This window comes from Drosophila guanche, unplaced genomic scaffold (assembly GCF_900245975.1).
Source record: "Drosophila guanche unplaced genomic scaffold, DGUA_6, whole genome shotgun sequence".
Classification (NCBI taxonomy): Eukaryota; Metazoa; Arthropoda; class Insecta; order Diptera; family Drosophilidae; genus Drosophila; species Drosophila guanche.
This window is the reverse complement of record NW_022995745.1, coordinates 7,826,311-7,848,757: the sequence shown is the minus strand read 5'-3', so window position 1 is coordinate 7,848,757 and position 22,447 is coordinate 7,826,311. Positions and strand designations below refer to the sequence as shown.

Here is a 22,447-nt window from a genome sequence, read left to right as displayed (position 1 = left end):
TTCCGGTTTCTATAAGATTTATTCTCGCTGGTTTCGGACTGTCCGATAAAACCACCAAGCGGTTGCTGGCTCTCAAATGACCGCACAGTCAATGGCGATACTGCCATGACGATTATTGAGTGACAACTATCGATGGTGGCCACTATCGATGTTTCGCCCAACCCTACAGCAATGTAACAAAGTTGACCGGGATCTAAGTTCGTACTGAGGCGCCAAAAAATGGACTTAAAAACGTGTGATCTTTGCGGGAAAAGCAGCTCCAGTGATCAGTATGATACTTTGGCATATGGCGATTGGATGACTAGCCAGAAGCTAAGCGTCCACTACTACTGCTTGGTGAGTTCAAATCAGAGCGTGGTGTGCCGCCAAAAGGGAACCAATACGTATGCATTCTTTGCTGCAGCTTTTATCCACAGATCTGCCCCAGCGCGGTGCCGACTCGAGCGGCATTCTGGGCTTCCTGCTGCGCGACATACGCCGGGCAGTCGCCGCCGCCAAGAAACAAATTTGTTGCTACTGCAATGCGACGGGCGCCTCAATATCGTGCCACAAATGCTGCAGACGCTTCCACTTGACCTGCTCCCTAAACAATCGCGGCAGCACCGAGTTCTCTGGCGAGTTTCCCAGCTACTGCGAGGATTGCGCACCACTGGACGACTACCAGCGCCACCTGTTGGCCAATCCACCAAAGAATAAAATCTGCGACATATGCTTCGAGCCCATTGATCCGTTCAATCTGTACAGAGTCTGCTATGGAGACTGCTGCCGCATGGGCTTCGCCCATCGTAAGTGCATGCGTGGGTATGCCCTGGCCGCTGGCTACTATCTGCGCTGCATCTGGTGCCGCGACGACAAGTTCCGCGACCTCATACGCAAGCAATCGATCTTCGTGCCGGACAGCGATGCCACCTGGGAGCGGCAGCACAACGCCTACGAGGAGCTGCACCGCAAGCACATGCGCTGCGACCAGGAAACATGTCTCTGCCCCCACGGACGGGACTACAACAAGCACAGCTGGATCATATGTCCCTGCAAGCTGTGTGCCTCAACCGGCGCACACCTCAAGTGTGTGGCGGGCATAGCAAAGAATTCGCATGGCTCCGAGCTGGAAGACTTCACTTGCGAGTTCTGCCGGAATGTGGAGAAAAAGAGTCTGCTGAATAATCGTTCAGCGGAGAAGGGACAAATCGATATATCCCTCTATGTGCCCAAAACCCCACACGATCCGTCCATGCAGTCGAACACCAACGTGCTGCCAATTTTCTCCGAAGAGGAGAACTCTAAAGTTTCAAATGGCAGCGTCATAACGGTGATTGCAACCCAGCAGACATCTGCCGGAGCCACTCACGAAGCTACAAATATACACGATTTAGTGGAAGAAACGAGCAAATTGGCCGTAAATAACGTGGAAGAAGAGATTAACGTGATTCCTGATTCTCCATTGGCATCGCAGCTGGATCAGGAGTCTTTACCAGCACCAGTTCCTGGCTCAGTTCAAAATGTTGCTGGCAACATGATGACAATGACGGCATCCCAGCAAACATCCACCAGACATGGTGCCACTAAGAAAAAGCAAACGCCCAAATTGCCCAAAGTGATCCCTGACGTTCAGTCTGTTCAGGAGGAATCTTCACCAGGTCTGGTTGTAGCAAAGACCTTTACCTGCCCCGGCGAGCCATTCTTCTATGTGGTTGTCCTCACGTTTGATGAGCATCACCCGAACATTTGCACTGGCTCCTGCACCCTTCGCTTTGCCGCCAATGACCCTAGGCTCAAGGATCGTTCTCTCGAGACCTTACAAAACCTACAGATCAATAGAGAAGACCTATGGTCACGATCCACAGATCGCGGCGTGCTTGCCCAAGTCCATGGAAATTAATTCGATTTGTTTGTTATTTATTAATAAATACAGCAGAAGGTTTCAAATAATTTGTCTTTGTTTAAGCCTAGTACTCAGATCGAAACAAAAACCTGCTAGCAAAATCTGCAATATATTTTGCTAGCAGCAGAGTGTGACCAGAGGTGAAAGCCGCATTCCGTACGGTCACTCTGCTTCCATCTGAGTACTAGGCTTTACTTATTGTTTGGTGTGCACCTAGAGTTTATAGTAAAAATGGATTGGTTCGAAGTGGAAGTAGATGAGAAGCGAAGCTCAAAGTGTTCAGACCGCGAAAATGGTGATCTGCACGCTGTGCCCAGTGAGGGCAACTGCATTATGTGTGACGTATTCTGGAGGGAAGTAGTGGAAACTACTACCACAAACTGTTCGTTCAGCAAGCGGCGGCGCTTCGATGGCTGCAGGATCGTAGACTGGGGTTGCCTTTTCCGTTGGCCGTGCAGACGGTTAGCTCAGATTCCTCCTGCTCGCGTACACGCTTCTCCACCGCCTGGTGGGGCACGGGGCGCACTGTGCGTCGACGATGTGGCAGCTGGCTGAGGCCGTACAGCGAGCTCCGCAGGAAGGGCACCTGGTGGCAGGGCATTGGTCCTTTTTCTTTTGCCGCTGAATCCGTGTGGTAGAGCGTGGCCCAGCGTGCGCCGAGGGCAGAGCTCTGGAAGACGCCGCCCCGCAGTCCACCGGCACAGTCCCTGGCCAGCTGATAGCTAAAGGGCACCGGATGCACGTTCTCAGCCGGCGCCACGTCCAAGTGGCAGCAAGGGTCTGCAAAACGGGATTCATTGTTGAGCGGTAGGCATAGATGATGGCACGGCTGGACTCATCGGCAATCTCCCGCTCGGCGGCCACCTTATCCATGAAGGAGACCGCCTCAATGTACTTGGACTTTTGCAGCAGCAAAATCAACTGAACGCTGTCCGTCAACGGTGTCCTGCAATCCCTGAGCAGGCGCAGGGCGAGCTCCTCCTCCGTGTCGCGCAGACACAGCTGGGCCAGCGCCTTGAACTGGCGCATCCGATTCGATTGCCGAAAAAAGTACTCCAGCAGCGGGCGGCCCGTTTCATCGTCGTCATTGCGGCGTGCATACGCAAAGGCCTCGGGTATGCTCTTGCTGGCCATGAGCACCTTCAAGCGCGCTAGCGAGGCGAGCGGACCCGGTGGTCGATACACCACACTCATGGCCTCCGAAGTGGCGCCCTTGGCCAGCAGCGCCTCCACCAGAAGGTCCACATGCCAGCTCTGGTATGGATTATCGGGGCACAATGAGCTCGACAGCACTTTGATGCATTCCTGCATGCGATTAGATGTTAGATTGGATGTTCTATAAACTCTGAAGTCCACACTTACCACATGATTATCGTGCTCCAGGTGCCAGAGCGACTTGACACGCGTCACGAGCTGCGTTTTGAGACCGAAGGAGGCCTCAAATCTGTCGCTAAGTTTGACGCCCGCCGTCTGGACAACATCCAGACCGTAGAGCAGATACAAGATGACCTCGTGCTTGTTTTCCAAACCGGTGTTGAACGCCAACATCAAATGCATGAGAAAGTGCAGTGTTCGTGGTGGATAGGTGAGGGCCACGGCTGCACCGCCGCCCGTGTCCTGGCCAATGCGACGCAGCAGGCCATTGATGTATCGATTATCACCCACAGACGTGTGTCTATTGGCGTAGCTAGATTGTAGCTGAGCCAGAGCCGAAGGCTGATGCTGATCTTGCTCCTGCTGACCCTCTGGCACCAGTCCCCGTCCCCACTCAATGAAGAACAAAAGCACTCGCTGATAGGTGTAAAATGTGCGAATCCGCTGTGCATTATCCTCGATCTCACTGATGGTCGCAGGCGCCAGGCTGCGCTTGCCCAAGTTCACAATGAACGCCTGCAGGTTGTCCAAGTTGCCCAGCCGGCCATTGAGCACCTTGAGCTCCTTGCGCTCGCGCTCGCGCTCGTCCAGCGGATAGCCGCCGTAGTCAAAGATGCTTTCGCACAGCTCCGAGCAGCGCGTCTTTGTCTGCGCGGCGCGCTTCACAATCCAGGCGGTGACGGTCAACAGTGTGAGTTCTGTGGGAATGCACAGGTTGAACATGCAGCTGCCATCGATCCAGCCCTTGGCACAATGCCTCAGCAATCCCATGCAGCCGCGCTCGAGCGCCACCGACAGTATCTCCTCATAGATGGCCCGCTAAAAGGGAGACGAACCATTAGTACAATTTATGGATGGTATGTGTGGGTCCGGTCCTACCTTGGAGAATGTGGCATCGGGATTTAGCTCACTGAACGGAGGCATGAGACGCAGGCGAACAATATCCGCGTGCGTGTCATCCGCATACAGAAAAACGGTGGCATTCTGGCAATGCAATTTACGCAGAAAGCGATGCTGCGACCCCACGTGGACATGGTACTGGCCACCCCTAGCGGTAAGCAGGCACAAACCTAAACGAAAAGGATGCTCTAAAAAGTTCTTTGCCCAGATGCTCAGTTAGTGCCTTACCAAAGGTCAATGAGTTCGGATAGAAGTGCTCAGCGTAGCGCTGCAACGATACGAAATGCTTAATTGATCTGGCGTTGAGGTGAAGGCCGAGGCCTGGGGCCTTGCCAGTCAGCGTGTAGCCGACCACAAAGTAGGGCTCTCATCGAGCAGATGCCGGCAGTTGGGCATCTCGTCCTTGTACCACTGATTCATGTCGAAGAGCACCAGCTTGTTCGTCTTCTTCGGGTGCGAGTACCAGCCGATGATGACCAGCAGCATCAGACGAGCGCACGTTTCGGTGCTCTTGAAGTTCTGTGGAAGTGGCAGGCAGTTCAAAGACTGAGTGAGTGTCGATTTATGCTTGCTTTACCTTAAAGTAGAGTTCATTGCTCTGTGCGTCCGCATAGGAGTGTCTGTAGTGGATGCAGTGGAGCAGAGCGGTCGTCATGCTGGCCCCACTGTATAGGCCGAATATGAAGATGCACGGCTTGGGATCATCTGGCGGCACAACATCACAGAGTCGCTCCACACTGCAAGCCAAGTCCACCGGGGGACGTATCACACTGTGGTAATGTGAAAACTCTCCAGATCGTAGATCACAATGCGGCCATCCTTGAGGCCAACGGCAATGCCAGTGATGGAATTAACGCAAATGAGACAACGCACCTCGCCCTTGGCCACTGTGCCGCCGAAAGTTAATCAAAGAAGGAAATCGAATTCGAAATTAGAGTCAAAAATCATCGAAAAACAAAACCAAAACTCACCATCCAACTCCACTGCCAAGTTTATTTGCTCCATGGAGCACTCGGAGGAGTGTCTTCGGATCACCTGCCCACATGCGATCTCCCTCTCTGGGAGTCTTAGGTTCTGACCGCGACTTGCAATCAAAACGCTGCGTTTTATATCGCAGAGTAGAACAGCTCCCGAATCGGTGCCCACCGCCAGGCAGCCATCAAAGTTTTGGAGGCGCGTGCGCTGGCGGATTCGGGTGTCCACCAAGCTAATCGGCTGCAAGCAGGCAGGATTATAATACGAAACACCAGAAAAATTATAAATGGTTTACAAATTGTTGTGGACCCACAGTCCGTGGGCTGTGTTCTGTGTACTTACTGCGGTCGTCGTGGTCTGAACACTTTGAGCTTCGTTTCTCATCTACTTCCATTTCGAACCAATCCATTTTTACCATAACATCTAGGTGCACACTAAACAATAAGTAAAGCCTAGTACTAGTGCAATATATTTTGCTGGCAGCAGAGTGTGACCAGAGGTGAGAACCGCATTCCGTACGGTTGCACTTCTCAGGCAGTTCTATTGTTTTGTTTACCTTTTTGCAAATGTGTGAAAATTTAATAGAAGGTTAATAAAACAATGAATGCAAAATGGATCCGAATAGCATGCCTGATTTTTTTAGCGGCCCCTTTTTTCGATCTGAGCACTAGACTTTCCATTCTTCTTTCTTCTTCCTCTGTGTGCTCTTGTCGATATATCCTAGCTATCGATATGAGCCAGGAGCAATTGATCGGGCACGATCATTGACAGACAGCTGTGGCTATTGCTTATATTTATTTTTACGAATTGTTTTTTATTGAACTTTTATCCTATGGAAATAACGCACAAACAACTATTAGTTGGACTTATATCTCTAGATAGTGTGTATGTGTGTGTTCTATTGCTAAACATAGACAGAGCTAAAAGCGCACATTACGAATTTGTTAAATGCATCGATATCGAATCGAAGTGTGAAGAGTAGTTCCAGGATACGACGACTACAGAGACCACAATGATATCATAATAATCCTTAATGAGTATACAATCGGGGGGTACACTTACATACACACTCTATATATGGATGTATACGCGATTATGTATGCAGGCTATAATGGTATTATTTTTGTTGTTTGGGTTTTGGTTTTGGTTTTTCCATCACATCAAGAAGATTTTTTGGGTGTGTTGGCTGAGTGATTGACTAGGCCAAGTGTACATACTGTATATATGTAGGTAATACATATTCCGATATAGATGGCTAGCGCATTGGCCGCTGCTGTCCTCGGTCGTAGAACAAAAGGTAAGCGGGAACACTGAGCACCTCATCGATGGTCACCTCCCGCACAATCGTATCCGATGTGTAGAACCAACTGCAAGGCGTAGAGAGTTTTAGGCATCATCAGAAGAAGCGAGACAGGGAGAGACAGAGAGAGAGAGAGAGAGAATCACTCACCGATGGGCATTCCTCAGCGAGCCACGACGATAGGTGACAAAGTGTCCGCTGTTGGCCTCGCCCGTGTGCACCACCACGGCCAGCAGACGATACAAATTCTTGGGGAACATTGTGCCAAAGCCTTCGCCGACACCAACACCCACCACATTGTTCATGGGCAGGCTCGAGGAAAACAAGGACATTGTCGAGCCCCAGGGTGTGGTGGCCTGCAAAGAAACACACAGAAAATGAGGCTCCGCTTTGGGGATTGCCTGTGCCCAGCTTCACTCACCTGACTGTTCAGATGTGGCTGCACAAAGCTGTAGGGTGCCATGGACAGGCTCTCGGGAAAGTGCACATAGTCCCGCCGCTTGCACACCTGCCCCGTGGGCAGCCAGACGGTGCGGGCAATGTGGATGCACAGGCAGCCGGGGAGCTTGGCAAACGTCACTGACTTTGTGTGCGTCGTGGTCTCGTTGCAGGAGTCACACTTGACGTCGCTCAGGTCCTCCGACGTGATGTACTCGCTGAGCAGGTGGCCCAGGCTGAGGCCGGTGCGACGTTGCGCCGGCAAGTTGAGGATTACGCTATCGAACTTATCGTAGCGCACCGAGGACTTGGAGCCGCAGCCGTTGCACACCAGCTGGGCGCCCATGGCACCCTGGAAGGGATGGGCCACCTGGCTGGGCATCATGTTCGACCAGATCGACACGCGTCCGGGGCCGCGGTGGAGCCGCTCGAGGGAGCGGCAGGAGGCCGAGACGCGCCTGTTGAGGCCCTCGTTCACCTCCTGCGACTGTGGCTGGCGAGGGCGCGACAAGCGCTCCCCTCCACCCACAGTGGTGGGCGTGGTCAGCGAATCAATAGCCAGCGGTTGGCTGCACAGGGGAAAGCCGAACGGCTGCTGCCCCATCAAGGAGGTGCCGGGCGAGATGGCATCCAGCAGGGAGCCAATTCGATCGTTTCCCTCACGCTCGCAGACCGACGCCGGCGAGTCGGGTGTGTGCGCCTCGGAGCGCACCATTCGCGTCAGATTGGTCGACTCGTCGTAGTCGAGGTTGAGGAAATCCGTCAGCATGGCGCTGGATGGTCGATTCGGCTGTTCCCCAATCCGCTGGCTGGCACCGCCGCCCACGGCCATCGTGTTGTGTGGCCTGAAGCCACCGCCAGCTGGGGTTTCGATGCCAATGCTGCTGCTGGTGTCGTCGTCATGGCCGCCCGATGGTCCGGGCAGTGCGTCGGACAGACAGCCCAGTGGATGCGGCCGTATGGCCTCCTCCTCCAGCGAGGACAGCAGCACATGGAACAACTCGTGGGCATCGTGCTCCTCCTGTGGTATGACCCAGCCCAGGGTGTTCAGCGCTCGCAGTACCGCGCCTGGGGAATGTGGATCGCCGCGCAGGGTGGCGTGGGTGCCATTGATTACCTCCAGGGTGTTCAGCATGGAGCTGATCAGGCTCTTGCGATCCGGCGATGCTCCATTGTACAGCTGGAGCCAGGCTATGAATTGCGGACACGCGGCCAGCGCCTGCAGCAGCGTATTCAGGAAACATGTCCGTCCGAAATTATGAAGCCCTGCGATCTGGCCACGACGCTGACGCAACCGGGAACCTATAAGGCGGTCCGGGAACATTAGCAAAATGATAAAATAAACTTGTTTCCACCCACCTGAAGGTCCCCAGAGTACAAAGGCTCCAACGACGGCGGCCACCGTAACACCAGCAGCCATCAATATCTTCTCGCTCTCCATTTATTTCGCTCTTTCGGGTTACTTTGGGTGGACGGGCGAGGACCCTCTAGACCATTTGGTGGGCGGGTTGGTGGCAAAACGGTGGTCGTGACTGTTAAACTTTAAGTCAAACCACCTGCCAAACGTGACGCAGTCACTGATAATCCTCCAGAGGCCGCCGTATTTGGAGGAAATTAAGAAACCTACATTAATTTCTGTCGAACCTGCAGAAAAATTTGTCTGCGCTCCTGATGGTTGCTCGAGGATGCCCATTTGTTGGCTTAACGCTATTTTCTAACGATCTGGCAAGGCCAGTTGAGTCTCTATACTATCGATGCACAATACACGGTAAGCCGTTTGTTTTATAGGTTTTTCATTGCCATTTATTTCGTCTCGACTAAACTGCAAGCGCACATTGTTTAGGTTTTTAGTAGCAGTTTAGTCGCGGGTTTTCTTTCTGAAGCATTACATTACACAAAAGTATCGATGGTGAGCCATCGATATTTGTTACAGCTGTGTTTGGAATAGTTTTTGAATGATGGGGTAGGGGTGGGGAGCAGGGCATGAGAAGAAAACAAACAAAGCTGGCGCTGCGTAATGGAAGCCAGTTTCGAAATTGAATTGTGAAGCACCATTTATAACTCATTGGAGAGTTGTCAGCACAGTGGGTGCTCGTCTACACAGCATACAAATTAAAAATTTAAACAAAATTAATAAGTGACGGTTTTTCTTGGAACTCTTTTCTGGAACATTCTTTAGTCGAAAAATTCTGGTAAGTTCCAGAAGGAAATACGAGTAATAGTTTAGTGTGCACCCAAATCCCCAACCACCAACCACAACCCACCGTTGGCTGTCCTTGTGTCCATTTCACAACCTTCCCCACCTACCCCTACCCACCTATCGCCCTCCCTCCATTCCCTTCCAGCTGCCACTGCCCGTAGCTCAGCTGAGATTTTCTGCGCAATAGAGAAACAATTTTGTTCGCTTCTGTTTTCACTTTCTGCTTTATTGCGCTCTTTGTTTATGTCGCCCATTCGCTGGCTGGGCCTCAAAATTCAAAAGCAGAGGAACGCGCACTGCCCGTTCGTTGTGCAACTTGCTCCAATTTTCCGTATTTTACTTTTGGAATCTGTGTCACGAGATGCTGCAATAGGCAGAGCTGCAGCAGCATCACACATTTTTTACATTCATTTTTCAATTTCCCTCAGTTTATAGCCAGAGCTCGTAACGACAAATACATGCAAATGTACATCTAGTATATGCAGTGCACATATAAAATATTCAACCCACCGCAGTTCAATCAAGCAACAAGTACTCTTTTGTGATTAATTTGTTGTAATAATATTAATAAACCAATGGTAACTTTGCTCTTTTTCTGATTGGGAAAACAAGTTATTACCTTGGCCTTCGAATTAGATTTGCAACTACGGCAACAAAAACGGTAACTGCGGAGGGGTATCCGCCAGTTCTCTTTGTTCCGTTTTCTTTGTTCCCCAACAGCACACACACAGCTGACACACACGCAAACGCACATGTTTTAACCGTTATAACTCTGCTTCCGTATTTTACACAGGCAAACGACCGACCCCTTGTCTGATATCTAACAAAGAAACTGCAGGCGAAAAGTGCAAGCCAGAGACGAATTTGGCTAAAACCAGTTACAGTTACAGTTACAGTTACAGCCACAGACACAGGCAATTGATTTGCGTCGCAGTTGCCCGAACAAAGAAAACAAACATGGAGAAGAAGCAACAGCAGGAGCAGGAGCCAGACCAGAGCCCGAGCCCGAGCCAGAGCCCGAACCAGACCCGACTGGGGGAGCGCACCGAGAGCGAGAGCTCCGTGGACAGCATGACGCGCTTTGTGGTGCCCAGCCTGGATGGCAGCCCACCGAAGATTGTCACCATTGAGGAGGTGTCTGGCATATTCAAGGATCTCCGAAATATGGAGCTGGCCCATGAGATTGCCTTGAATCCGGACTTCAAGCTGAAACAGTATGAGCCGCCAACGCACAGGTAAGGCAACCCATTACCCGTACCCATTGCCCAGAGGTAATACCCGCGCAAATTTCGCTTGCAGCTTTGAGGGACGCGTCAAGGCAATGGTGCACAAGGCCTACTGGGATGTGTTGCGCACTCAGCTGGAGCGCCAGCCGCCGCAGTACGACCAGGCAATACGCCTGCTGGCGGAGATCAAGGAGTGCATACCCCAGCTGGTAACGCCCAACGAGCGCACGATCTCCCGCATCAACGAGGTGCTGGACACGGACGTCATCAGGCAGCAGGCGGAGCAGGGCGTGCTCGACTTCAAGGCCTATGCCGATTTTGTCATACTCATTCTGTCGCAGTCGTGCAGTGCGGCCAGGGATGAGGCCGTGGCCGAGCTGCGCAAAATGGACGATGTGGTGGACACCTTTCGCAGCATCCTGGAGCTAATGGCGCTGATGAAGCTGGACATGGCCAACTTCATGCTGGAGCTGGCACGCAAGGAAATCTCCGCCAATTCGGTGCAGTACGAGAAGGAGAAGCTCAGCAAATACCTGCACGAATTTCATGGCAAAGGTTCGTAGGCACCCCTCACACTCACACTCCCACTCACACTCCCACTCGTAATTGATCGATTCCCTTACCCGCAGTTGGTTTCCCCGCCACTGAGGACTGGCTGCAGCGCAATCGCTCGGATGTGAGCCAAAATCAGACCATCTACAATGGTTACATGGAGCTGATTGACTACCCGGGCGACAAGGACTTTCCCGAGCTTCTCCAAATGGACAAGGAACGCTTTGCGGGCATTAGCTGGCGTGCCCAGCGGCTCATACTCTGCGCCTCACTCATCTCGATTGCCCAGAGCCCACCGATTATTTCACAGCGTCCCAATAATCGCGTGAAACTGGCCAAGCAGCTGGAAATCATAATGCAGGACGTCAAGGACGAAACGTGAGTCGCTCGCCACAAATATTTCAACACGCAAATTCAAGTTGAGGCTCAACTTTTACAGCCAAGTGCCTGCGGCCCTGGAGAGCTGCTACGAGCAGATCCGCTGCCTGGTGAACAGCGCCCTGTCGCAGGAGCAGCAGCCGGACATGGACGAGGCCCATCTGGCGAGCCTGAAGAGCCAACTGATGCAGCTGAGCAACAAAACCTCACCAGTGCGCAGTCTCATGGGTGAGTTTATTCCACTCGATTGGCGCTAGAGAAGCTTCCTCATACTTTACCTTATTCCCGGCCCAGCCAAGCGCTTTGATCTGTTTGTGCGCGTGTCGCTGCGCGCCGACAATCACATTCCGCCACCGCCCGCGGGCTTCAAGGAGTTCGAGGATGAGCTGACTGCACTCATATCCTCGCTGCTCCGCTTGATAACCTACAACCATGCGGTCTTCGGGGAGCAGCTATTCAAGATACTGGAAAAGGCTGGTGCCAGCGCCAGCGCTGCAGAGTCGCCGTCGGAGCCTGCTGCAGCAGCACCCATGGGTGGCCGGGCCCAGGTGGCCAATCCTTAAACAGAGAGAGGGAGGAACACCCAAAAAGATGACAGCATTCAAGATTTTCTACTGGCAAACGCTTTGCAGGCGAACCCAGAGCAAGGGACAGCAAAAGGAGAAGGAAAAGCAGCAGGAACACGCCCATCGTACTGCACTTTCTCTATCCGTTTGTTTTGGCTCTTCAAATACAGATAAATATTCTTGATTTCGGATCCTAATTTAGTTATCTATGGAACGTAACACCTGGAACCCTTAACTCGACAAGAGCAAACTGTGCTGGTGCGGGAGCCTCTGTGATAGAAGATGGAACGAACATAAACATACAAAATATAAATGTAATGGGGCTAAAACGAACACTGGCAGCTGCAGAAATGGTTTATAATTAATTAAACATTTATATTTTATAATAATACCTAAGAACACTACTTATACCTATACTACCTACCTATTCAAGTTGTAAATCCCACTGATTGCTGATCGAATTTAGTCGAAGGTTCTATTGGTCTGCTTGGGTGCGTGGCAAGTAGAAGTGGGAGCTAACTTACATATTTATTATACATGAAATGCATGATATATACCTGCATATATGCATCACATCTATTCAGATATTTGTAGTTTAGCTGTACTAAAACATTGAGCTGAATACTGACTCACAACGATTGAATAAAAGTTATTGAATGTCTTTAAAATGAGAGGCCAGAAATGAACATTAAGTTAACCATAAGCAAAGCCGCAGAGAGACAATACTATCGACTGGGCCGACTTGGAAATATGGCAAGATCGAACACGGTTTAATTACAAAATCAAATTAAACAAATTTTCGCCCGCCATTTGACTTTGAAAAAAGCTAAAGCTAACGGGAAAAAGAAAAATCTGATCTGGCAACACTGCTCCCACTGTCTTGCCTTTCACTCTTTTAAACTGCACTTCCTAACTGAAAGCCCGTATTAAAACTCCAGCATGTGTCAGAACAGTGTAGATCGCTGATCATCTACGTTGCATAAGATAATCCAAAGCATCCCAAAGGCTTAACGAAGTGTTTGACAAAATTGAAAAGAAATAACGTGAAGGGGAACGTTGTGCGCGCTGCTACAGCTGGAAGGGGGTAGGTTATTACCCTAAGCTGCTAATCATTTGTTTCCCATATTCGATCAGGAACAGTAACGATCGGGTTCGGGTGTCCAAATGGTTTTCATAACAGCGTATGCTTTAATTTCGTGTTATTTTTCTATGACAGCAAAGCTGCCTGATACGAGCGATCATCTCCTCCCCCACCACTGATCGTTCCCAACTGCCAATTATGCACCCGATGCAATTATTTTAATTGGTATTTAATGCAGTCAAGTGTCCGGCGAACGGTCACATTAGACACAGGCCACGATCAGAAGAATCAAATAACAAAAAAAAAAAACGAACGGATTAATAACAACAAACGAGACAGAACAAAGTGCAAAATCAACAGAAAAGAGGAAAAAAAGAGTATAAAATCCCACACGAGAGGCAAGACCACGTGATTTGTTGACACGTATGGAGCGAAGGATGAATCTCTCTTTCGCCGGCTGTGGCTTCTTGGGCATCTACCACGTGGGAGTGGCCGTGTGCCTCAAGAAGCACGCGCCGCAGCTGCTACTGGAGCGGATTGCTGGCGCCTCGGCCGGTGCACTGGCCGCCTGCTGCCTGCTCTGCGACCTGCCGATTGAGACAATGGCCGCGGACTTCCTGCGGGTGGTGGGCGAGGTGCGACGACACCCGCTGGGTCCCTTTAGTCCCTCGTTCAACCTGCAGAAATGCCTGCTGGAGGGGATGCAGCGCGAATTACCCGAAGATGCACACGAGAGGGTCAGCGGGCGGCTGCACATCTCACTGACGCGTGTGCGGGACCGGTGCAATGTGGTGATGTCAGAGTTTGGGTCGCGCCAGGAGCTGCTCCAGGCTCTGCTCTGCTCGTGCTTCATTCCGGGCCTCTCCGGGCTGATGCCGCCACAGGTGCGGGGTGTCCGCTACATGGACGGCGCCTTCTCGAACAACCTGCCGCTGCTGGACGAGCACACGGTCACGGTGAGTCCCTTTTGCGGGGAGAGCGACATCTGTCCGCGGGACCGCAGCTCGCACCTGTTCCACCTGAACCTCAACTGGGCCAACACCTGCATCCGCATCTCGCGGCTCAATCTGTGCCGCATGGTCCGCATCGTACTGCCCGGTCGAGCCGAGTTTCTATCCGCCTTCTGCCAGCAGGGCTACGACGACGCCCTGTACTTCCTCAACCGCAACAACCTCATTGGACGCCTGCAGGAGTGGGACCAGTGCCAGGAGCGCCATCTGCCGCTTGCGGTGCGCCACACCATTGACGTCTACGTGGAGCAGGCCAACAAGGAACTCGGCCAGTGGCTCCTGGACCCCCAGTCGGGCATTCAGCTGTTCTGCCTGCCCTCCGCCCTGCTCAACGCTGTCGCCCGACTCGCGCCGCCACTGGCCAGGCAAGTCGTCCGAATGATCGGACGCCGCCTCAGCCGGTCGCTGACGTTATGCGAGCAGCCGCACTTTGATCTCGGCCTGCTGATGATGCACTGCAGTTCAGTAGTTCCGCTGCCGCCGCCACGCACACGACATTCTAGTGATAACGATGACACTGCTGGAATCAGGCTTCCACAAATATTGGAGCAGAATGAGGGCCACTGCGAACGTGTAAGCTCTGCCTCTGTCTTCCACCCGACACAGCCCTCCTCCCCAGAAGAGACTAAGACGCCGACCGATTTATGAATGATGTGATCTGATTGACAATCTCTATCCGGGGTTAAATGCGCTTCAATTGTGCATTTCTCAATTGTTTTGTTGCTGCTCTTTTACTTTCTGTGATTATCCCGTTACGAGTGTGTCGCTCTCTTCTCTAGTGTAAAGAAAAAATGAACAGCAAAGAGCAACAAGTTGCGGTCTCCTTGCTGCGAAACTGCTGGATGTGTTATAATTTGTATTGAATCTCAATTCTGCTTTCGATGCGAAAGCTGACTGCTGTGACACCATTAAATATGAAAGAAACTAAATAAATGCTATACAAATAAAATATATGTTAAATGCTATAAATAAATATAACTATTATACAAAAAATGATTTATTAATAATTACCGGTCATATTAGGAGTTTTTCGACACTTGATGATTCTCTAATGCCACTGTATTTTCACAACTGATCCAATGATTTGTCTGCTCTTTGCGCTTTGCAACCCGTGAGAGAGAGAGAGAGAGAGAGCGATTGACGAAGATACTCTTCTCCCTGACAAGTTGAGAAATACAGAGCGACCGCAGGCATAGCAATAATAACAGTAAAAAGCAAGAAAGAGAGAATCATAGAAATCACGCCACTTTCTGTACTTTGCCCTCTGTCGCCGACGGGAGACTCACTCACTCGCTTTTTTCTTGCTGATTGTCCGCTGTCACGCCTCTTCCGCTGCCTCGCTGCCCGTCCGACCGTGCAACCAGTATAGGCCAGGGATCATCCTGAGTGAGGCTTAATCACTTTCCTCTCCCTGCCTGCCTCCTCATTTGCCACTCCATCGGCGCTCTTTGGGTGTATGGGGTAAATTATTTGTTTTTGCTTGAACGTCAAAAATTGTGATTACGTTTATTGGTCTCACGATCCCGTTTTCGTTCTCTCACTCTTTGATAAGAAATTTCGCTGATGTGGTTGCCAACTGGCTCCCACCCCTGCACCCCATCCCAAACAGACACACACATGCTCGTGCATCGTCATCGCAGGTTGTCGGAAAGGGAGAATGGATCCAAAGTCGAAGCTCATTAAGATTTCTACACTCATCCATTGGTACATACACTTTGCGGTTGGCAATTCCATCACAACACCACCCATCATATGATCGTGATGATTACAATCTCTGTTGATCGTGTTGATTATGCACTCAAGTCTAGATAACAATTATAATTTGCAGTGCAGAAGTTTCAAATAACCTTTGCATCTACAGCTACTTGTATGTATGTACATATGTATTTACATACATTACAGGTGCCTGGGACAGTGCAGTTACCTTCTCTGCACATGAGTATTTTGGGTGCAAAATCATTGAGGTTTGGTTGTGGATTCTAATTGATGTACCTAAAATGTATGTACTTACATAAATGATGTACCTAAACCAGCAGACGCTACCAAATCTTTACGTGATAAAGAACTTCAACTTGGCATTTTTGGCCTTGCATTTTCATCAGCATTCAAAACTAGCCACATCAATTATCATCCTTTAATGCCCTCTTCAATGCTAAATTCTTAAATTCTTCAATCCCGATGCCGCTTCGAGTTTAATTTATTTGCCATGAATGGAGTAAGGTGTTGGCAGTGTGGAAGCTGTTCATTTTAATCCAGACTGCTTGCTAGGGCAGGTAAGCTCTGCTTTGAACTGCTTAGAATTTGTTGTGACTGTTAAGTTTATAAATGATGTATGTGCGTGCGTTTGGGAATACCTGTTTTAAGAGTATACAAAAAAGTCTTCAAGAAATATATGTACATAAATACAATATGTATTTGCTAGCTGCAGTTGGTTGGTATTGATTAAGCTGCGGTTTCGGTAACTGGTTTCAGTCAAACCGCTGAGGCAGCATCCACCGTTCTAGGGGGCTCCTCGGCTTGGGCAAGAAATAAGAAAGAAACAAAGAAAAAGAAACCAACCACAGACTACCTTTTCTGTTGCATTCATTCTCCTGACTCATGAATATTTGTGTGTGCCTTAAATGCAATTCACAAATATTTCTGCAGGTTGTAGGCTCAAAATAATTCCAAGTATGTCAAGGATGCTACCGAGCAGGAATAACGCCGGTGTTGGCTGGGCTGCGGACTGGAGAGACTGGCCTGTGGGCCTGTGGGCCTGCATGCTGCGTTCTCGTTTGGGGCCACACTTTAAATTGATCGAAGCCGAGCAAACATCGAGCATACAAATGAGAGGCGCACCAGACAAACGCGGACTGTGAGAAATGCAAAGGAAATTTCAGAGACGCCGACAACGGCTGCCCCCAACTGCAAAAGAAAAAGACAAAAAATAAGAGGTAATTGGCTGGGCCATTAACGCCGTCGTTATCGACATGGAAAGTGCACAACAAGTCAGTTGCCAGATCGAGGGTCTCTCAAAGCTACCTCGAATAGAATTTGCAGATGGAAACCATCTTATCTGTGCCGCTCCATAAATTCATTCGATCCAGAACGAACCGAACCGCACACCAAACGCTATCCATATAAATCAGCACACTGCGAGCAGGCATCTGCCCGATAAGGCCACAAATCATATGCCAGCAAAGACCCCGCTTATTGTACAATACAATTGTGCTCTTAAGATTGCCACCATAAACATTTGTGTCCCTTGGCTCTAACGCTCTTATCGCTGAACTGCGTAGCGTAGAGTGGAGTGGAGGGGAATACAAATGCAAATTGTGGAGATTTGTTCTTGTTGTTCGTTCCAGTTTTACGTTGCTTGTTTTATTAATATTTTTTAACATTATAATTATCATAATTATTAAGAGCCGACTTTATGGCTACATTCTCCATACATGGCTACAAAATAATATGTGCGTAATGTGCATAATCCATATTCATTTATAATTAGGCATCGGCTGGCTGGGTGCCCAGCCAAGTTAAATAAAAGTAGAATTAGTTATTACGAGTACGTGTATAGCTAGGGCACAAATGGCTATCGGATAGGCATATGTAGGTGCACATGGGTGCATCATTTATCATTTATTATTTATTCAATGCATACGTGGCACTTGGAGCGAGTATTTACCTTCTCGAATTTAGCACAGCTAAAAGTGGAAAATAAATACAACAAAATGTGTAAGAATTTCTTTCGTTGTCTTCTCTCTTGCCTTAAGAACTAAAACTTAATCTTTATATAGAGCATGTGTGTGTTTGTGTGTGTGTGTGTGTGTGTGTGTGTGTGTGAGGGTTACTTCAAATAAATATTTACAAAGCAAACATTGGCGGGGTGGGGTGGGGTTTGTTATAACAGTCTAAAATTAGTTAGCAAAAACCTTTTCCACTTCCTTGATCTGATCACCATCCACATATTTCTTGGACAGTTTTTAATTAGGAAAAAAAATTGGCAAAAAAAAAGATTAAAAGAAATACAAAAATGGGTGTGGGGTGTGGGGCGTGGGCGTGGCTGTGGGATAATTGTATGCAAATATCTAGCATATAGATATAGAAATAACTGGGCTCCAGCAAGTGGTATCCGTCCGGAGTAACTTTGCTTCCTTCTCCAACAGAATCCTTACTGAATCGGCTGGGTGGAAGATGGTTTGCTCTGTCTTGGTTTGCTGGTCTTGGAGTTCGAGCTGGTTGCAGCTGCAGCAGTGGTGGTGGCGGTGGCGGTGGCGGTGCTGCTGCTGCTTGTTCCATACGGCGAACAGGTTTCCCCAAGTGTCGACTGCTCGACATTTGTGCCCATCGATGAGTTGATAAAGTTGATGTACTGATGCAGCTTGAGTGCGGCTATCAGGGAGCTCAGATAGTCGTTGATGTTGCCCTTTTGGACCTGCTTGATCTGTCTGGAGACATTTCGATAGACGCGACGAGAGATCTTGTTGGATAGTCGGCCAACGGTCTGGACTGTGTGTAAGACTGGATCCTCGCTGGCGGAAACTGGCACTGCAATGATCAAGGATAGAACCAACTTTAGCTTGGGGCGAACCTCTTCAGATATCATCTTTTTGAATGCACATTCGGGTGGATGGATGGGTTTGGGTTGGGTGCTTGGGATGGGAGTGGTGTGGAGGTTATTTAGCTTCGCTTACCATAAACTTGTTGAGTTCCCTATCGATAATGTTTATGATCTCTGGATTTCTTCTAACGTACTCAACAATTTCGGTTATGATTTTCAGGGACATGGATAGGAATACCGTTGAGGCGGCCACTAAGAACCTATCATCAATCTCTCGATCGTAGTCGTTGCTCTCCCCAACAACCACAACTAACAAACAGCACACACAGAAAGAGATAGATAGAGAGAGAGAGAGAGGGAGAGATAGAGAGAAAGATTAGTCATCTGTGCAACAGTTAATTTAGAGTTAATTTCGAGTGGTTGGGGGAGAGTCTAGGACTGGGACTGGGACTGTGACTGTGACTGTGACTGGAAACCCCAAAATCGTAAATTGAAAATAATTCTTTAGCTTTTTTCCTCTCACTTAATGGGTGTAAGTATTGTGGGTTGTATGGTAGATTATTATTGTTATTATTAGTCTTCTTTTTTTGTTGCATGCGTTTTAGTGTGGAAACTTTGTTAGATTGTTAGAGTTACAAACGAACAGATAAAACGATCCAAAATTGATCGCAGCGGACACAGGCAAGCGATATTGGCAGTAGGGAGGAACGGAACGGAATGGAACAACGGAACTTACTGTCATTTTCGGAACTCTTGCCATTATGCGCGACGGCATTTTGTTTATCATCTGAGAATTAAAAATATTTACGATTTATATTTAGCATTTTGTTTACACATGCACAGCACACGCCATCCAGGCGCAGGCCAAGAGGAAAAACAACAATAATTTCGGGCCAAAATGGCAATGGAAGCTAGCCAAAATGCCGCCGCCCCCCCCCAGGCAGCATCGGTATTGGTTTCTTTTTGCATTATATCATATGATGGGGCGTCGTCCAATGCATGGATGAATGGTTGGATGGGCAGAGGGGCCATCAGGTCATCATTGGCACTCACCATTATCCTCTTCGACATCCGACTCGCTCTTGGGGAAATAGTACTCAAGGAGTCGCTCGGCCAGGGCTGTGGTGGTGTCCACACCATTGACGGCCAGGCTGCCGTACTGGGTGGCCAGCACCTCGTTGGCCTTCTGCCAGGCGAGATCCTTGAGGGAGGCGGCCTTTTGTTGGCCGGCAGCCTTGAACTTGACCACGCGCTCCAGGTGCGGCTGCACCACATCGATCACCTTGCTCTTGGCCTGGTTGTAGATCTCTTGGGGTGTGTCCTTGATTATGGGCGCCTTCACCTCCAGCTTATCGATGCCCTTGACGAGGGTCTGGTCCACGAACGAGATCGGGCGATCCAATTTAGTCACAAACGGCGCCGCCGTTGTCACCGCCCGGGTCACGCAATCCTCGGCTGCCGTCAGCGCCCATTCGAAGACGCGATTCTTGCCTAAAAATAAATCAATCCAGAGATCTTTTAGCCTATGAAACTTCTGGAATGATGTACAATGTGAACGCGTAGTGCGATAAGCCGGGCCACTTATCAACAGCCGCTGCAACAACAGCAACAGGGGAAGGAGGAGGAGGAATGTCACTCTTGACTGATAAGCAACTGCGCAGTATGTATTTGTAGGGCCTCTCTCTCCCTCTTTCACCCTGGAACTAGGTTCTGTCTATCTCTATTTATTTGTGTGCGTGTGTGTGTGTGTGTGTGTGTGTCTATCTATTCGTCTGACAAGTTTAGACTTTGATAGTTCGTCATACAGCAAACATCATCATTTCAGCAACAACAAAGGCAAGAAACCACAGAAGCACCGCAATATTAATTCTGCTTTGCTCTGTGTAAGTGTGTGCAATAGCGAACGGAATATCACAAACAAGTCGAAAGTCCAACTACAGACAGTGGCGTGGGCCGACAGGGTGACTGCGACCGCATGCGTAAAAGCCACTGCACGAGAGCCCAGCCCCCATCGCGTCTGTCGGCTCAAATTGCAGTTAAATGTGCGAAAGAGACATGGATCCAGACAGGGGCGTGGACCCACAGGGTGCCTTCGACAGCATGCGTACCACCACAGCACGATCCCCTGTCGGATAAGATCATTAAAAATGTATAACTACACACATGTGCATGCCCTTTATGTTCGTGTTCGTTTGTGCCTGAGTGTATGAAACGTTTCAGACTACGTGTTTTCTCTCTTCGCTTTTTGGATTTTATTTGCCGTTTTCTTTTCGATTTTGCTTAGTTTTGTTATGTAAATTTCAGCGAACTTTGATCGCAAATCGTCACGAGGGCAAAGTGCCGTACCAAAAAATAGGCATTTGTACCTATTATGTGTGTGAGTGGGTATTGTATTTTTTGTATTGTTTGTTCTTGCTAGGTCATGGTTGTTGTTGCTGTCACGACGGCTGTGATTTTGATTATTGGCTACTAGCAGTCAATTAACATCAATTGAGTTTAATTTTGGCCCATTGTCGGTCAATCAAAAAAATTATGGTTCGCCTTTGGCTCTCTGTTCACATTCGGAGTCGAACTCGATTTTGGCACTCAAAATGGCGATCAATGCACTCGAAAGCTGAAACAACGGAACAGTGTTCGTTTTCGGTTTCAATTGCATTTGCTTTTGCTCTATTCGCTGTGGCCTGGCAATGCCGTAAAGGGGGGCACCGTTACCTGACCGGCCGAGAGGTCAATGCACGCAAAAGGGGGAATTGCAAGCACATTGTTTTATGACTTCCACTTACCTTTAACTTTGCCGTAGACATCCTGCGATTTGTCCCAGGCTGCATTCACCACCGGCAACTTGATAATGCGCTCCAGTGACTCCAGATGAGGCAATAGATCCTTGGCATCCTTGGGCTGCTCCTGCTCGGAGAGAGCGCTGTTGATTTTGTTGTTGGTGTTCTTGGCTGTGCCGTTGCTGCCCGTGGCGTGTTTTTGCTCTGCACTTGCCATTTTTCTTTCTCTATTTCTTAGTCTTTGCTTAGTTTTCACTTTTTCTCTTGGCTCTTTTGCTAGCCGCGGCACTTTTTCTCCTTTCTTTCGTTTGGTTTTCCTCGGAGGGGCACAAAAAAAACAGTTTTGCTTTGGTGTGTCTGTGTTCAGTGTTCACACCACCGGTTAAAAGAACTTGGTTGATGGCGAAGAAATTGTGTATTAATTTATACGAGCACGTCTGTTCGCTTGTGCTTTTTAGAAACTATAGATTATTCTTGTTCGACAATATATTTTTACTTGAGATACGTGAGATGTATCAACGGAACAACTTTTCTACTTTTCTGCTAAAAGCGCGGCATGCACGGTCCTATATATCACCAAACGGGCTCACTTTTGCGACTCATTTATGCGTGATCGTGCTTAACCCACTCGGGCCCCCTCTATTTAAACATTTGATCAGCTTGAGTTAAACCGAGGATAACACAACTGTTTGTTAATTTTTCTAGTAGATCCATCACAATCTTCCTTTTCTTGATAAAAAAAAATATACACGATATATTCTACCTGAACTGCGATAAAATTATTTCACTACTTATGTGCTTGGTGTGTATTTGAATTCCCACTGGTCAACAATGGGTTAAACGTTCTCTGTCTTTGATCGGCAAACGCATTCCTCGATTTTGGTCTTCCATTTAATATTATTAGCTAGCTAAAAGCCTCAGCCCTGAACACCCAATGTTATCCAATTGATAAATAAATTTTCTATATAAATGGCTAATTTTAAATACGGTTGCTTTCTAGATTGTGTCAAAATTAGGGTTTAAGCAAAAAAGGTCAACCAAACAAAGAACTATGAAATGCAAGTGTGCTCGCCATGCTACGTCATTGTTGCTGGTCCACCAAGTTCAGCCATGAGTATGGACACTTTAATACCCTATTTCCATTAGTAATTGTAAGAACTATGTATTATTAATGTCTTTTGCTCAGATTGACATTTCTTTACCAATTCATTTATCGTTAGCCTTCCCAAAGGGTATGCTGAATGTTGT

At 48.9% G+C, this 22,447-nt stretch overlaps 7 protein-coding genes across 9 annotated transcripts; 3 read left to right on the top strand and 4 right to left on the bottom strand.

Moving 5' to 3' along the window:
- The first annotated feature begins 5 nt into the window (after positions 1-5).
- LOC117581415 (G2/M phase-specific E3 ubiquitin-protein ligase-like) lies at positions 6-1,894 on the top strand. The gene is made up of 2 exons (XM_034268569.1): positions 6-336; positions 404-1,894. Exons 1-2 carry the CDS (start codon positions 220-222, stop codon positions 1,877-1,879), a joined length of 1,593 nt encoding a protein of 530 aa, XP_034124460.1. The 5' UTR covers positions 6-219; the 3' UTR covers positions 1,880-1,894.
- LOC117581413 (protein ELYS homolog) lies at positions 1,880-4,490 on the bottom strand. Its single transcript, XM_034268568.1, has 4 exons — positions 4,385-4,490; positions 4,136-4,326; positions 3,245-4,075; positions 1,880-3,187 (listed from the first exon to the last, which is right to left on the bottom strand). The coding sequence occupies exons 2-4, from the start codon at positions 4,178-4,180 to the stop codon at positions 2,345-2,347; spliced, it is 1,719 nt and encodes a 572-aa protein (XP_034124459.1). The 5' UTR covers positions 4,181-4,326; positions 4,385-4,490; the 3' UTR covers positions 1,880-2,344.
- Positions 4,491-4,835: 345 nt separating this feature from the next.
- LOC117581419 (protein ELYS homolog) lies at positions 4,836-5,698 on the bottom strand. Its single transcript, XM_034268576.1, has 3 exons — positions 5,474-5,698; positions 5,128-5,371; positions 4,836-5,043 (listed from the first exon to the last, which is right to left on the bottom strand). The coding sequence occupies exons 1-3, from the start codon at positions 5,513-5,515 to the stop codon at positions 4,922-4,924; spliced, it is 408 nt and encodes a 135-aa protein (XP_034124467.1). The 5' UTR covers positions 5,516-5,698; the 3' UTR covers positions 4,836-4,921.
- Positions 5,699-5,960: 262 nt separating this feature from the next.
- On the bottom strand, positions 5,961-8,566 carry LOC117581412 (ubiquitin carboxyl-terminal hydrolase 30 homolog). The gene is made up of 4 exons (XM_034268567.1): positions 8,229-8,566; positions 6,853-8,171; positions 6,582-6,787; positions 5,961-6,498 (listed from the first exon to the last, which is right to left on the bottom strand). The coding sequence occupies exons 1-4, from the start codon at positions 8,308-8,310 to the stop codon at positions 6,387-6,389; spliced, it is 1,719 nt and encodes a 572-aa protein (XP_034124458.1). The 5' UTR covers positions 8,311-8,566; the 3' UTR covers positions 5,961-6,386.
- A 295-nt stretch (positions 8,567-8,861) lies between these two features.
- Positions 8,862-12,370, top strand: LOC117581416 (T-complex protein 11-like protein 2). Its single transcript, XM_034268570.1, has 6 exons — positions 8,862-9,061; positions 9,863-10,304; positions 10,369-10,850; positions 10,925-11,225; positions 11,287-11,453; positions 11,520-12,370. Exons 2-6 carry the CDS (start codon positions 10,027-10,029, stop codon positions 11,786-11,788), a joined length of 1,497 nt encoding a protein of 498 aa, XP_034124461.1. The 5' UTR covers positions 8,862-9,061; positions 9,863-10,026; the 3' UTR covers positions 11,789-12,370.
- A 689-nt stretch (positions 12,371-13,059) lies between these two features.
- LOC117581417 (1-acylglycerol-3-phosphate O-acyltransferase Pnpla3) lies at positions 13,060-14,814 on the top strand. Its single transcript, XM_034268571.1, has one exon. It carries the CDS (start codon positions 13,298-13,300, stop codon positions 14,528-14,530), a length of 1,233 nt encoding a protein of 410 aa, XP_034124462.1. The 5' UTR covers positions 13,060-13,297; the 3' UTR covers positions 14,531-14,814.
- A 2,402-nt stretch (positions 14,815-17,216) lies between these two features.
- LOC117581418 (lipid storage droplets surface-binding protein 2) lies at positions 17,217-21,743 on the bottom strand. Of its 3 annotated transcripts, XM_034268574.1 has the most exons (5): positions 21,206-21,743; positions 19,476-19,913; positions 19,159-19,209; positions 18,556-18,731; positions 18,128-18,409 (listed from the first exon to the last, which is right to left on the bottom strand). In XM_034268574.1, the coding sequence occupies exons 1-5, from the start codon at positions 21,414-21,416 to the stop codon at positions 18,266-18,268; spliced, it is 1,020 nt and encodes a 339-aa protein (XP_034124465.1). In that variant the 5' UTR covers positions 21,417-21,743; the 3' UTR covers positions 18,128-18,265. The 3 variants fall into 3 exon arrangements, with proteins under 3 accessions (XP_034124464.1, XP_034124465.1, XP_034124466.1); XM_034268573.1 differs by lacking the exon at positions 18,556-18,731 and having other exon boundaries at positions 17,217-18,409; positions 21,206-21,742; XM_034268575.1 differs by lacking the exon at positions 19,159-19,209.
- Positions 21,744-22,447: the final 704 nt, after the last annotated feature.